Source organism: Brassica rapa, chromosome A09 (assembly GCF_000309985.2).
Source record: "Brassica rapa cultivar Chiifu-401-42 chromosome A09, CAAS_Brap_v3.01, whole genome shotgun sequence".
NCBI lineage: Eukaryota > Viridiplantae > Streptophyta > Magnoliopsida > Brassicales > Brassicaceae > Brassica > Brassica rapa.
Window position 1 is genome coordinate 9,367,439 of NC_024803.2, and position 16,650 is coordinate 9,384,088.

At 31.2% G+C, this 16,650-nt stretch overlaps 2 protein-coding genes across 3 annotated transcripts; one reads left to right on the top strand and one right to left on the bottom strand.

Moving 5' to 3' along the window:
• The first annotated feature begins 211 nt into the window (after window positions 1-211).
• Window positions 212-7,039, top strand: LOC103838374 (NAC domain-containing protein 26). 2 transcript variants are annotated; one of them, XM_009114809.3, is made up of 4 exons: window positions 212-1,773; window positions 3,399-3,601; window positions 3,694-3,965; window positions 4,451-7,039. In XM_009114809.3, exons 2-4 carry the CDS (start codon window positions 3,442-3,444, stop codon window positions 5,225-5,227), a joined length of 1,209 nt encoding a protein of 402 aa, XP_009113057.1. In that variant the 5' UTR covers window positions 212-1,773; window positions 3,399-3,441; the 3' UTR covers window positions 5,228-7,039. The 2 variants fall into 2 exon arrangements, with proteins under 2 accessions (XP_009113057.1, XP_009113056.1); XM_009114808.3 differs by having other exon boundaries at window positions 212-1,609.
• On the bottom strand, window positions 5,435-8,722 carry LOC103838375 (putative F-box protein At1g47790). Its single transcript, XM_009114810.3, has one exon. The coding sequence runs from the start codon at window positions 8,664-8,666 to the stop codon at window positions 7,542-7,544; it is 1,125 nt and encodes a 374-aa protein (XP_009113058.1). The 5' UTR covers window positions 8,667-8,722; the 3' UTR covers window positions 5,435-7,541.
• Between the last annotated feature and the right edge of the window lie 7,928 nt (window positions 8,723-16,650).

Consider the following 16,650-nt stretch of genomic DNA (forward strand, 5'->3'; position numbering starts at 1 on the left):
CACATATATGTCGTATAACTTCTCTTGCTTTAAATCATATATTATATGATAAAAGTGATAATATAAAACATTAATTTCAATGTTTTTACGATTAAAAATCAAAATGGTAAATATAGTAATAGTAATAATTAGGATTTAAGAGTGAGATTTAAATAAATAAAGGAATTGAATAAATTATTGTTAGAGAAATATATGGTAACATATTGTTAGTCTAAATTTAAGGTAAGACCAAAAAATAATGAGTTAAATAAAAAGGTCCAAACAACTTTTATATGTAGATTTTTTTAACACTCCTTACCTTTTAATAGTATTGATTCTTCTAGACAGTTTTTTTATGTATAACTTTAATTTTTTTCCTTTATTACATACATTATTCAAATGTTTTAACATTATATATAATTTAATTAATACAAAAGATTTGGTATTAGATTGTTCATACTTTTAATCTGTATAGTATGGGTAGCATCAGTTTATATAACGTGGTGTACAATTTAAAAGTTCAGCTCAGAGATGATATCCACATATACAATTCATATGATGAACAAAATTGTAACCAATGAATATTTTCTTTATTTCAAAATAATATTTTGAAAATGAAATATCGAGCTAGCTGCCTAGCTACATTCCCCAAACATTCATTAGGTTTAGAAAATCCAAAGAGTAAATAATTGGGGGTTAGAACGGTTACATTACGTGTATATACAATATCCATTGGGGGCAATGCCTTAGGTACACATACAAATTATAATAAAAATAGCACAAGAGGAGAAAAATCCTCAAAATAGCATTAATTAAAGGTTAAAATAACTAAATTACTCTTAACCTTAAACCCCCATCTCACCTCCTAATTATGAAACATTAATCATTAAAACTTCCAAATATATATTAATTTTTAATTTTATTTATTAATATTTTTTTCTTTTTTCTTTTCTTTTCTTTTTATGTGCTACTTTTAGAACAAAAGAGTTTTAGTGATATTGTAGGGTATTTCTCTATCCATGGTTATCATAAAAGTTGAAATCAGTAACATATGTTAGAAACCATAGAACTTCTGATATTTTTATTGGACTAACATATACATGAATTATCGGCCAAGATTATAACTCTAGACTAGATTTAATGAACGGCATACACCACGATATGCTGTGTTTGTGATAAAAGAGTTAATGTTCGTCAAGAAATAGTTTTTTCTTTACACTTTAGACGGTCTCCATCAAGAGCTGGTGGATGGTAATAGAGGTTGACATCCATCCCTCTCTCTCAAAATCTTGCTTGAGCCCTCTTATCCGCCTTTCATTTCTCCGAAGCTTTTGCATAAAAGTATCATCTTGGTTGAGGTTAAAGGACACTGAGAGACTATGATTGATGACATAGAGAGAGAGAGATAAAAGTATAGATTATTAGGACACGGTTGTCTACTTTTTATTCTTGCTCTCTTTCTCCTCCTTCTTCATCATCATCTGATTTTCTTTATTTAACCTTACTCTCTTTTCTCTTTTCCTATCTTCTCTCTCTTTCTTAACTTTCTCTTGGGATTCGATCTCTTTCCGGTGGCTATTCCCGATGATAACTGTCAAATCTTCTCCATTTGCACAACCTCTCCTTTAGGGTTAGCTATCTCCCTCTCTATCTCTCTCTAGCTCTAACTTTATAGTGTATTTCATGAAGTGGTCGATCTTTGCTAGTACAAGAGGAAGATTCAGTAGAATCTAACTCACACTCGGATCTTTTTAAAGGTTTGAGTTGAATCTGGCTGTATTCGAGCTTGCTAAGGTATAGAGCCTAACTTTCTTTGAAGGTTTTACTCCATCTTTGATCATCTCTCTGTCTCTAGGTCTTGGGTTTTCTTGTCAGATATTTCCACATATATTTAACTTTTTCTCTTGAAACTTGTTACCTTTTTTAACCATTATCATGATTACGATGATGATCATCATTTACTGTCCTCTCATCCTACTCAATGTTGCCGTTGTTACAAGCTAAGCAAAATACATGAAAGCAGATGATTTTTCCCTAAGATCGTTTTTTTTAACTAAAATATATATTCCCTAAGATCGTTAACAGTGAAAAAAATATTTTTTATGAGATGATCAGCGTAGAAATACCAATAAGTTCATATATGAACTTTCTTCACATGAATTTTAAGACTGGATAATTTCTTCAGTCTATTACCATATGATTTCTTTTTCTTTGACAACTATCATATGTTCATAAGAAACTATTGATTAACGATTCTATCAAAATTGAAGTATAAAACAATACTTAGCTATTTTAATGGGTTTTTAATTTTTTAACTATTTATAACCATTTCATTTGTTATATTTTCTAAATAATTCGACAGCATTTATTACAAAGTCTAAAGTAGAACTTACTTATTTTTAAGTGTTTTATTAAAAAATTTAATTCATTTTTTACTCTTCTTAACTGTTTCATTAATTTTTTTTCATAATAATTTGACAACATTTATTTTAAATGTAAACCATAATAATTCGACATGTTTGAATAAAATTGCTACATTTGTGATAAAAATTCAAAACGGTTAACAAAGAGTTTTTAAATTTGTTTACAAAATCAGTTATGCATGGATATTTGGATACCCGTTCGGATACGGGTTGTTTCTTTCGGGTATCGGTTTTTAAGATTTTGAAATTAGACTCCATTCGGGTATTATAAATATTTGTGGTTTCGAGTCGGATCCTTCTAGATCTGAGTAGGTTCACCTCTGATGTGTAAAAACCTAAAAATATCCAAATAACGTATATATTTAGAAATATCATTAAATAATTTATAAAAACAAATCAAAACACGCACGGATGAGCTTAATCTAATCTTGTTTGATGGGCTTAATCGGATATTTGTATTTTCCATCTTTTTAAAGATGTATATATAAAGTTTTTTTTTTGTTTCCACAAAGATATAAAGACACAAACTTGTAATAATCACAATATAATAGCTGGAAAATCCTGTACACAAATGGATGTGTAATATACTATATATAATGTTCATGTGTTGTGTTGTGTCTATCTGCTGTTAAATGACTTCACTTGAGTCCTAAGGGCAGTCTCCTTGAGAAGGGGATTGGACTTTTTCTCTATTGAAAAGAGAGAGCTATGTTGTATTATATATTGTTTACCATATATCTATAAGTCCGAGCCATAACCTAATTTGTTTCTGGAAAAATTAGTTGAGACGATCTATCACTAGATCACATATGTTTAAGTTATATTGTTTATCATAGTCTATAAGTCCGATGGAGCGATAAACCCTAGTTAGTTTCTGAGAAAGTTAGTTGAAACGATCTACCAATAGATCATATATTAAAGCGTTCTATAGCAATTCTTAAATTTAACTTTCATTGATGGAAAATTGAACAGTCAATGTTCTCATATCATAAGCAGGTTAATCTCAATACCTACCGAGATCGAAAATAAAAATTAAAGGATGAATTCCTTTTCACATGTACCTCCTGGATTCAGATTTCATCCAACCGATGAAGAACTTGTAGACTACTACCTAAGGAAAAAGGTTGCATCAAAGAGAATAGAAATCGATTTCATCAAAGACGTTGATCTCTACAAGATTGAGCCATGGGATCTTCAAGGTTTGGCCCGAAAATCATGTCATTTCTCTTTAATGATCCTTGTGTTAATTTATAGGAAGGCTAAATTGTGATTTTTCTTTGTAAAACTATAGAGTTATGCAAAATAGGAAACGAAGAGCAAAGTGAATGGTACTTCTTTAGCCATAAAGACAAGAAGTATCCCACGGGAACTCGAACCAATAGAGCGACAAAAGCAGGATTCTGGAAAGCCACTGGAAGAGACAAGTCTATATATTTAAGACATGGTCTTATCGGTATGAGGAAGACACTCGTGTTTTACAAAGGAAGAGCCCCAAATGGACAGAAATCGGATTGGATCATGCACGAGTATCGATTAGAAACAAATGAAAATGGAACCCCTCAGGTATATATATTGATCCAAGCACATTTTCAAATCATATCTAGTTTAATTGTACAAGAAAAAAAAATGCCCCAAATGTTTGATCTCTCTTGACTACGTTTCTTAAAACGTATATGATCAGTGATCACGTTAATACACACACATAACTTCTATGTCCGATGCAATATATCCAAAGTCTATTGCTAAACTTTCATAAAAGTACACATCTTACATATATATATATGTTATAACAAATGAGAACCATTAATGTTCCCTCTTTGATCCAAAGTGTACTAAAGTTTACAATCATACACATAACTTACATATTAAATTTTTACTAAATTTGTCACCACATCCAAATTCATATTTCATTCTTCACTACAATTAACATGGCATGTCATGTTCGCACATTAATTAACATGGCATTGTTAACTTTCCGGAAAAATATCTAATCACATATGAACAAGTGACTATATTTGAGGAGATGTACATGTGATATTTATGTGCAGGAAGAAGGCTGGGCAGTGTGTAGGGTTTTCAAGAAGAGATTGGCGGCAACAATGAGGAAAATGGGCGATTACGATTCTTCGCCTTCTCATTGGTTCGACGACCAGCTCTCTTTCATGGCCTCCGAGCTCGATTCCAATCCCCCAAGTAGGACTCTTCACAATCATCATCATTATAACCACCACAATCACCAGCAGACATTGCCTTATGGCCTCGATGCGTCTTCAGCTTATACACTCAACAACAACCCTAACTTGCAGTGCAAGCAAGAGCTGGAGCTACATTACAATCACATGGTACAACATGAACAACAAAATCATCATCTTCATGAATCTATTTTCCTCCAGCTTCCTCAGCTTGAGAGCCCTAACAGTAATTGCAACTCGCTACCTTATGGATCAAGCAACAATGGTAATAACACAAGAAATATTGGTGACTTGCAGCAATCATCAAATCTCACTCATGAGGAACACCTGCAACAAGGGAGTCAAAGTTTTAGATCTGTTTGTTACGATCAAGGTGACCAAGTGAGTACGGATTGGAGAGTTCTTGATAAGTTCGTTGCTTCACAGCTAAGCGAGGAAGTTGCAGCCGCAGCTTCTGCTTCTGCTCATCAAAATAACAACAAGATGGACGCAAGAAACACTGATTATCAAGTGCATCAGGGAATGAATCTGCTGGAGAATGATTCGGAAAGGGTTGTCGATATGGGAGAAGAGCATGCAAATGCTCATGCTGGGTTTGATTCTTCGAGTTGTCAGATTGATCTCTGGAAATAGTGATCAAAAATAAGAAGATGCAAGATGAATACACGTGAAATATACATGCACACTAGTGCTGTGAAGATGATGATGGTGGAGACCGGTTAAAAATAAGTTGGAAGGAGAAATAACATGGAGTTATTTCCCCGATTTATAGAGGTTTTGTACATAATAAAAACCTAAATAATATGGTATTTTCTCTCGATGATTCTTGCTTCAGTATTGTATTATATGTATATGATATATGCACGCGTGAATATATGTATGCAGGCATATATATATGCATCTATATTTTATCTATGTTTGTATGGATCATGAATGTATATCCATCCTTAAATTTGTATAATAACCATATGAGTAATGGTTTAAATGTGAAACCAGTCCTTGAGGAAAGGATAACTAAAGAAAAAACTCTATAAATTAATAAACTTGAGACTATAATAATGATGTGAATCCAGAAAGAATATTAGAAAAGTTTTGATACTCCTATCTATTCACAATTGGATTACTAGTTACATGTGCATTACAAAGCCAAATCAAAGAGATAGTTAAGTCTTTCAATTTATTCGACATTGCCAACCCATTTCCTTAATTAGAAAAGAAAATAAAAAGCGCACAAGAACGTATTTGAGATAGACATTTCTAACTTATGAAATATATATAAGCCACACTGAGTTTAATTTGAATTAATTACACATTCTTATAAATTTTACCCAAAATATTCATAACTAATTTACCAACTGAGTTTATTTTGGTTGGACTTACCACATTTCAATTGTTGTTGATGAGAAACAACTTGCAAGAAGCTTGAGAGAGGGAAACCCAGATAATATTATGTATGTAAATGAGTGTGAAAGATAAGTAAAGATGCATGGCTTAAAAAACCTCAAAGAAGTTGTAAAATTTTCTGTGCTTATGACATGTTGGATCGAGAATATACATATAGAGAGAGGGATACAAGCCGCCGAAACAGGAAAATAACAAAATCATGCTTTGTCCAAAACAAAACAAAAGCATGCTTTGTCATAAGGAATTTTTAATTATTATGTTTAATTCAAGGGAGGCAGAAAAGACAATATATAAAATGTAACATCATTTTTTCCTCGAAGTCATTAGCTATTAGAAAAGACAATATCTTAAACATAATTTGAAAGATCACATATCATATAAGTAATACTTTTGACCATTTTGCAGGGCAATTTATACATGTATTTGGATTCAAACCTCAAGGCTCAAACTATATTTGTCAGATTTAATATACCGAATTTGAGTTTTTTCGACCATCACATGTATTTGCATTTGCAGTTAGCTAGGAGAGACATATTATGTATTACGAGTTTTATTATGATTACATGAATAAATTATACAAGTTCATCTCTTTTGTTGAGAATATTAATTATACTTTATTTTTGATAAAATGTTTGTGTGAAAAGAACAACAGACTATATTTTCCTCAATAACCAATACATACGATTAATATTGCATACAAAAATCAGTGATTAGTAAATTCATTTCATTTTAATTTTGTGAAGGAACATCATGATTTGGGCGTGCTCTTTGGGATTGACACACAACAGTCCTGGTCCAAGGGAAACCATCGTATACCATTGACCTTTTTTATGGCTATAACAGTAAAACAAAAAAAAAAATAAGAAGAATAGAAAAATGAATCGGTATGTTTTATTCTATGAGTAATGAATCATTTATATATGAATACAATAATTTGGAGATAAAGTCTTAACTTAAAAAATAAGTAAGGTTTGGGAAACAAAAATATCTAGGATATTCTATTCATAACACAATGAGGTGTTGTCAAAAAAAAAAAAAAAACACAATGAAGCATTTGGTTTGGCCTAAGTTTTAAAGCTTCTCTTCTCCATACTCATAACTAGGTGGTTTGGTCAAAGTTTAAAGGTAACACGTAAGCTATCACCTGCGGATTGGTAAACAACATATACTTTCTGAAAGCTTTTAGTGGAAATATGTTAACATTTAGTATAAACCGTACGAACCCTTCAACGTCTGATATAACATTTTATGCTGGTTGTTGGGATACAAAATGGCAGAAGAATTTGAAAATGTTTCGGCTATATACTTATCATGTTAGATTCAAATATGAGGTAGGTGACCAAAAGGATTTGATTATTGCAACTAAAGCTGTAATCGTCGTATTCCCGTGTGTGCAGTTCATGTTTTATACACTTAAATTACAAAGAACTGGTAATGAAGGACATATATAATAGAAGTAAAGACTGAAAAAAAAAATATTAAAAAATTTATAAAGTTGCATAAGAGTATCATCCAAAGGGAAAAGAAAACCAGCAGCAAATTGTTACAAAGATATTTGACTATCAATGTGGTTCGGGAAAGCATGGAGCCGATACTCACGTACAAGGCCATTACTGACAGATTTGTCACCTGCCATTTCTTTAAATTCAAATCTTCTCCAGCTGTTTCTTACCGGATCATATAATAAAGTATAAAACAAATGCCTAAACGTGTTTGGTACATAAATAAACTCGCCAGCATGAGTGAAACCTGTTAGGTTAAAATCAGTTTCCATACCACAGTCACCAAACGGTGAAAGAATGTCTTGACTCGACCACTTGTGTTTCTGAGCATCCTCCAAAATCCAGAATCTACTATGGTCATATCTATTAAAACAAGCTAACCTTCCCTTATAATTTACCAGGAAATGCCCACAAAATCCCGATGGTAGTTTTATCATATTGAACTTTTCAGATCTGACATCAAAGCTCATTACAATATAATCATCGCCCTGGCAAGGAAAGGTTAGATAGTATATCACACCGTTAATGCATCGCCCAACTGTATCCCAGCTAGAACGATGCTTATGGTTAATCTTGACTGTTCTCCATGATTCTTGAACTGATCCTAATGTATAAACTCGGCACACATAACAAGTCTTTCCATCTGGAATGCACACTACTTTGTGTTTACCTTCAATGGGATCATATCCTAAAAACAGTATTGTTTCCTTCCAGGACTTGCAGGGTTTTGGTATAGTTGGTAAAGTTACGAACTGTCTTGTGCTAGGGTTCCAAACTATCGGGTTTTCTGATTCAAAGCAGATCAAGCCATGGACAGACTCTGTTGATGAGGAGCTAGCTTTGAATTTCGTCATATGATGATGATCAAACGACAGAGAAGAAGAGTACGACATGTTTGAGTTCTGAGTATGCTGTGGAATCGAGGAAACAAACAACTCCCCACCTTTTTGTAAACAAAGTAGAAGGCGCTGCCGTGAGGAACGAGTTTCGAACGAGCTGATGAAAGATGGATCGGTGGTGATTGATGACCAAAGCTTAGACACACAACTAAACCTTGCAACAGATTTCTCAGGCAGCCTTAATAGTATCTCAGTGATTAGGTCGGTAGGAAGCGATTGTGTTCTTTTTCCGTAGTCGTCTGTTTTTGCCTTCTTTCGGTGCTCCATATTTTACTCACAACCCTAATCTGAACATAAAAGACTCTTATATATTATATATATATACTAGGTTAAGATCCGCGCGGAATAAATATTTTATATACAAATATTTATATATTTTTATTTATTTTATGTTTTCTACATATTATGAAATAATAAAATAATTAATATATATTAAAATATTGAGAAATCGGTAATATTACCTATATAATTAAATTGGTTTACGGATATAAATCAAACAATCACTCTTGTTTATTAACGGTCATTTTATGGTAATTAATTTTATCCATTGTATATTATATAATTAAATTTAAATGATAAACATAGATATAAAATATATTTTTAGTAAAGCTGTTTATTAGATGAAAATTTTAATCATATGGTTTTATGATTATTGTTATCTTATCACAAAAATTTAAACCATTAATAAAAAATTTAATTTGAGATGTCTAAGAGTTTTAGTAATTTATAATCATTTTTAATTGAATGCAAATTTAAAAATTAAAATATTAGTTAAGTTCTCAATATTTGTTGAGTGCAAATAGGCCTGGGAAAAAAAACGGAACCTTAATTACCTGAAAAACCGGACCAAGACTTTTAAATATTCGAATTGTTCCTATATTTCTACATCCAAACCAAACCGGAACCGAAGCGAGAACCAAATGGGTACCCAGATATATAACACTATTAATTATATATACATATAACATAGCTAAATATATACTTATAATTTAAAAATCTATTAAAATTACCAAAAAATATTTGAAAATAATTAAATTATTATAAAGTATCTGAACTATCCAAAAATATCCGAAATCCGAAACTATCCGGATAGTATTATCCAAAATATCCAAAGTATTCTGAAATATCTAATTTTTTTAATCTAAATCATCTTAATTTTTTTTTTTAATATTTTACCCTAAATAACTGATATTTTACCCGAATTACCCGAGCTGGAACCGAAACCAAATGAGAACCGGTTTTTTCGGGTATTTTCAGTTTCTAGTTTTACTATCCGAACCGAACCGAACCAAAAATATGTCAAGTAATAAATGAATCATCTAACCCCCTACCCGATACCCGAAATACCCTAACCGAATCGAAACCTGAAATGCCCATGCCTAAATGTAAATATCAATATATAGTTCGTATTTTATATGATATGTAGTTTAATTAAATGATATATATATATATATATACATATATACATATATATATATATTAATATGAAGGGTTAAATACTTCAATTTTAGCTATTTTAAGAGACACACGATTTAAAGTATTTGAAGATTCTTTGTTAAGCTCGGTTGAATCTAGTTTATGTACTGGACCAATTTCATTTGATTGCTATCCAAACTTTACTGTTTCTCTAAATGACAAAAATATCTTAAAATCTTTGGTGTTACAAGTTAAAACCCACAACTATGAAATGATTGAAGGATCAATTCCAATTGCATTGATCTTTAGAGTTCATTACAAAGCTATGACTAGTGCATTTTCTTCAAAGGTAAAACTTTCCAGAAAAAAAAAGGGAGACCCTGTTGCTTCAAACTGATCTTTCAAGATCCAACTCCGTTATCCCGAGATCCATCCAATGGAAAGTTATAAATCTTCCAGACGAATGGGTCCTTAAAGGAGCGGTCCAACCAAAACTTCCTGCACCCCAAGAATCTATAGAACCAAATACACGTTTAAAACATATTGAGCAATATCGTGATGGAAAAGTAAAACTGTCTTTTATCAGAAATAACCAAGATAGGATTGATGAATATTTGTGTGGATCTTCTTCTAACATGTGTGAATCTTCTTCTAATCCAGAAACTATTGATTTAGGAAGAGTCTCACAATTAGGTCATGATTTTCCTAGAGAAGAAAAGAGTATGAAATTCCGTCCCCGTTTTTCAACCTCGGATATTCCAAATTCTGTTTTAAGAAATGTTAATTTTCAGTCACAGATTTCAAAACCGGTTTACTCTGCGGAAAACGATCTTTCACAAAATAAATTTATTACAAAATCTGAGCCAACAAGTCCAACTTTTTCAGCCATTACAGATAACATGTTAAATAAATTAAATGTTTTAGAAAAAGAATTTTCAATTGACAAAGAGTTTTTAAGAGATGATTTTTACTCTAAAAATAATAGTCAAAAAAGGCTTTGGTTCTTCAAGAACTTTTTAAAAGAAAGAAATAACATTCAGAATGAATTTTATAATTATCTTCAAACACATAAGGTACAAATTTTATTTTTTAATTGGTTTGAAGATTATGCTTCTAAGAACAATATAAAATTTCCTTTCTCTAAAACAGTGAATCCAATTACCAATCGCAATAAAACTCCTGAATAGGAAACACTTGCTAATGGTAAAATTATTCGCTCCAATCATCCTCCTCCCCAAGGGATAAAGCTAGATTGGTTAGGAACCCCAATTGAAGCAATTCCTTTTAAACGACCCCAAGAAGATGATAAAGCTAATATAAAAAATATCATTGTTCAAAACAATTTTTCAAACACTAATCTTGGTACAATAAGCAAACAACTTGATAGGATTGAAAAATCAATCCAAAATCAAAACCCCATTCCAATGGAGTCTCCTTCTGAAAAGAAAAACAAAAGTCCCATGTTTAAACCTTTCCAAATTTCCAATTCAAGTGTCAAAACTTACCAAGACACAAACCTTGAATTCATTCGTTCCCTCCAAAGTCAATTAAGTAAAGCTGAAATAGGAGATAGTAGCATGCCACATATTTCTGATATCCCTGATACTCCTACATCCAGAATCCAAATAAACACTCTAGCAAATGATTCAGACATTAGTGAATGTTCTGATCAAAATTATGTCCCAAAAATAAACCGTCTTGATTGGCAAAACCATCAAGATCGTCAATTAATCTCAGCCCCTGATCTAGGACAAATCCAACCAATAGAGCAATCTCGATTTAACTCATCATCAGTCTATGACTGGAATATTGATGGTATATCTGAATATAACATTTTAAGTTTCCTCCAAAAAATGACAATGGCCGCAAATTCTTATAGAACCCAAATAGGAAATGAGGATAAAACCGTAGCTGAACTCCTAATAGCTGGCTTTTCGGGACAGCTAAAAAGATGGTGGGATAATTACCTAACCAATCAGCAACGAACAGAAATCCTAGATTCAATTAAAACGGATGAAGATAATGTACCAATCCTAGATATTCTCGGAAATCCTCAACAAGATGCTGTTGCTACTTTAGTCATAGCCATAACCTTGCATTTTATAGGAGACCCCTCGGTCCTTAGAGATAAAAATGCTGAACTCCTTTCAGACCTTAAATGCAAAAAACTAAGTGATTTCCAATGGTACAAAAACACATTTCTTACTAGAGTCTTACTCCGTCAGGATTCTAACCAACCTTTTTGGAAAGAAAAATTCCTAGCTGGCCTTCCTACTCTCTTATGAGACAAAGTTAGAAACAAAATTAGAGATTCCATGGGAACCCAAATAATAGATTATGATGATTTCACTTATGGAGAGTTGGTCAGTATTGTTCAACAAGAAGGTCTTAGGATATGCCAAGACCTGAAACTCCAGAAACATCTTAAATGGGAACTCAAAAGAACGAAAGTAGAATTAGGATCATTTTGTAAACAATTTGAAATAGACCCCAATCAAGGTAGTAAATCTTGTGTAGGAGATTGCAACAAAAACTACTACTCTAAAAATAAGCCTAGAAAACATTCTAGAAACTATAAAGGTTTTAGAAGTCGTGAAAATTCTTGGAAAAAACCCTAAAACAAATTCCCTTCAAAGGAAAAACCTTTCTATAAAGATCTTACATGCTTCAAATGCAATAAGAGAGGTCACACTTCAAATTTTTGCCGTTTTAATCATAAAATCCAGGAATTAAACCTCGGAGAAGAAATTTCAAATAAAATAAGCTAACCTTTTACTAAATGATTCCTCTTCGTCATATGACTCTGACTCAGCCGTGGCTTCTGAAAAGGTCCTTCGGTTGATGAACTAAATAGTTCATCATCTAGTTCAGAGTCAAATGAAAAAAATATCTATGTCCTCACTAAAGATCAAGAATTACAACTTGAAATATTAAATTCCATTTCTGATCCAAGCCTAAAACCGAAATTTCTTGAGAAAATTATTTCCTCTTTAAACAAAAAAGATGATAAAAACATAGATAATTCCCCAAAATCTCATGGTCCAAGTTCCTCCAAATCCTCTTATGATCTCACCACTATTCTCAACAAAAGAAAGAAAGACACCTCGAAAACAACAATACAAGATCTTAGGATTGAAATCAAAGAAGTAAAAAATAATCTAAAAATCCTCAAATAAAAACAAAGACAAGATTCTGAATATTTTCACTCGATCATATCTTCCATCAAAGATCCTCATGATTCTAGTTCGGAAGAACAAGAAAATGATTGCCTAAATAATCAAGATGAAAATCTCAAAGAACAAATTCAATCTCTAGATATGGCCCCTAATGATTTCCTTTTCGTTCTACGAGAAATAACTTCTCGAAAATATAAAATTAGAGTCACCATTGTTTTTTCTGAAAATTACAAAATTGACACAATTGCTTTGTTCGACACTGGTGCAGATCTTAACTACATCAAGTCTGGGCTTGTTCCAAAATGTTTTCATCTAGAAACTAAAGAAAAACTATCTGCTGCAAATAACTCTAAACTTCGTATAACATCTAAAGCAGAAGCTTCAATATTAAAAGAAAATATTCTTATTAAAACTGCATTCGTTCTCACGGATGATATATATCAAAATGTTATTTTAGGAACACCATTTATTAATTTGATCACACCCTATAAAGTTATGGATGATAAAATTTCATTCAAAAATCAAAATATAAAATTATCTTTTAAATTTCTCGAAACACCAAAAAAGCGAAGTCTAAACTTAATAAAAGCTTGTTCTATACAAGAAAACTTTATAAACTCTTTAATCCATTGTAAAAACTTCCACCTGGAACATTTAAAATCAGAAGTTTTACTTCAAAAGACCTTAGAAACCTTAAATTCAAAAGAGACAAAAGAAAAAATTTCAAACTTAAATAAATTATTTGAGAAAGAAATTTGTTCAGATTTACCAACTGCTTTTTGGAATCGAAAACAACATATTGTTGATTTACCCTATGATGAAAATTTTCTTGAAAAAGAGATTCCCACAAAAGCTCGTCCAATTCAAATGAACTCAGAATTAGAAAAACATTGTAGAAAAGAAATTTCGGATCTTCTAGAAAAAGGACTAATTTCAAAATCAAGATCTCCTTGGTCTTGTGCTGCTTTTTATGTAAATAAAAACTCTGAAATTGAAAGAGGAACCCCAAGATTAGTAATTAATTACAAACCTTTAAACACTGCTTTGAAATGGATTAGATATCCAATACCAAATAAAAAAGATTTACTTCAAAGACTTTACTCTGCCCACATATTCTCAAAGTTTGATCTAAAATCAGGTTTTCGGCAAATTCAGATATCTGAGAATGATCGTTATAAAAACAGCATTTACGGTCCCTTTTGGTCAGTACCAATGGAATGTAATGCCATTTGGTTTAAAAAATGCACCTTCTGAATTTCAAAGAATCATGAATGATATATTCTCTGATTATTCAAAATTTTGCATTGTCTACATTGATGATATACTAATATTTTCACATTCTATTGATGAACATTTCAAAAATCTCAAAACATTCTATTACGTTGCTATAAAAAATGGTCTTGTTGTTTCCAAAACAAAAATGTCTCTATTTCAAACAAAGATCAGATTTTTAGGTCATTACATATCATAAGGTATGATAACCCCTGTTAAAAAATCTTTAGAATTTGCAAATAAATTCCCAGATAAAATTATTGATAAAACTCAATTACAAAGGTTCCTTGGAAGTCTCAATTATGTTTTAGATTTCTTTCCTAATATTAATAGAATAGCTAAACCTTTGCACAATCGTCTAAAGAAAAATCCAGTTCCTTGGACAAAAGAACATACTGATATAGTTCAAGGGATTAAAAAACAGGTCTTAGAAATCCCATGTCTGCACATAGCAGATCCGGATTTAGAGAAAATCGTAGAAACATATGCTTCTGATATAGGATATGGGGATATTCTTAAACAAAAGAAGCTAGATGGTCGCGAAACTATTGTGCAATTTACGTCATCACACTGGAACGACACCCAAAAGAACTATCAATACTATTAAAAGGGAAGAAGTTCTAAAAAATCTACATATAAAAGGTTGTTGCACCTACTTAATTAATTGTTGGGCCATATAATAAGTTAAACTAACTATAAAATATCAATCAGTGCTTCATACCCTATATTTTCTCCTGCAGTCAACCGAAAATTATAACTAAGCAAATCAAATCAAATTAATTTTAATCATATGTCGATGGTTTCCACCTTGCTATATATATATCCATTTTCTTCCATATTATTATACTTACCATATAAAAAAAATTGGCCTAGACACATTTTAAATATATACTGATTGTAACACTAAGAAATAGTAAAATACTCATGTGAACATGAATCTTAATAATTATAAAGTTACCCCGCAAAACATTTCCTACATATTTGATATATATGTATATCATGAAACATTAGTAATAGTTATGTTCATTGTTCAATGTTTATAAAACTATTGTTGTCGATTGATTATAAGTCGCCCTTTTAACATTACTATATGGATGATATATATACTATGTATTTTAATAGTATTGATCATTAATACAAATGCATAACAAAAATAAAATTTACATTTTATATGAGTAATCAAATAGTTTATTCAATTTTATATACTATTATAAAGTATATGAGAAATTTAATTAATTTTTTTTAAATACTATTAAGATTTTTTTGGTTTTTAGCAAGTCAACCGGTGTCGGTTCACTGGTTAATAGCAATTTTTGGGTTAATCAGCTTTTAATTAATAATTTTTTTATTAAATTCAAATTTTGTTGAAACATATCGGTTGATAGAATCTCTGATAGAATGTTACATGAAGAATGTAAGCTATTCTGGATTATATACAGCCATCGGGTTTACCGGTTCGACCGCAGGTCCGAATGAGACTTGAAAACCATTACTTATATCTTAATTTGTCTATATATAAACCACGTATGTACCCTACTAAAAGTAATTAAATAATTTGTATACTTTCTTCACACCATTTAAATGTGATGCACTATTAGTCCTCAACATTTGATTTCAATTCAAATATTTTAGTTTTTGGTGTTTTGGTTCTATAAATATAGAAACTGTTCAGGTATTTACAAAGTTTGGTTAGGTTTCAGTTGGATTATTTTGTTTTTTGGTTCGGTTCAATAGCAAAGTTGGGAACTGGGTCAGTTTCAAATTTTCAGTTCCATAAATATATGATCTACTTGGTTTATGAAATCCATTCAGTTTTTTTTTCTTCAGTTTGGTATGGCTCAGTTTGTTCTTTTGGATAAATGTGCTTAGACTTATACATTATCTTATATAGAAATTCGTTAAAATATTGTTAATTTCGAAAACAAACCCGCGTTTTCAAACGCGGGTCAAAATCTAGTTCTACTATTAAAAAAGAAATCTTGAGTATAGTTTTGTGTATTCAGAAATTTCAAAGCGATCTTTTAAATAAAAAATTTCTTTTAAGAATTGATTGCAAAAGTGCAAAGGATGTTTTACAAAAGGATGTGAAAAATCTTGCATCAAAACAAATTTTTGCGCGATGGCAAACGATTTTGAGTATTTTTGATTTTGAAATTGAATTTATAAAAGGAGATTCAAACTTTGTCCCAGATTTCTTGACAAGAGAATTTCTCCAAAACAGGTACAATGCCTCCGAAGAAGATGATTGACAAAGGCAAGGGAATTTCCCTGGAACCAATCTCAGAAAAACCCGAACCTACAAACACTAACCCAAAAACAGAACCCTGGATCTCAGTAACAAAAAAGAGTGCTAAAAAGGAAGAAATACCAACCACCCCAAAATCTCT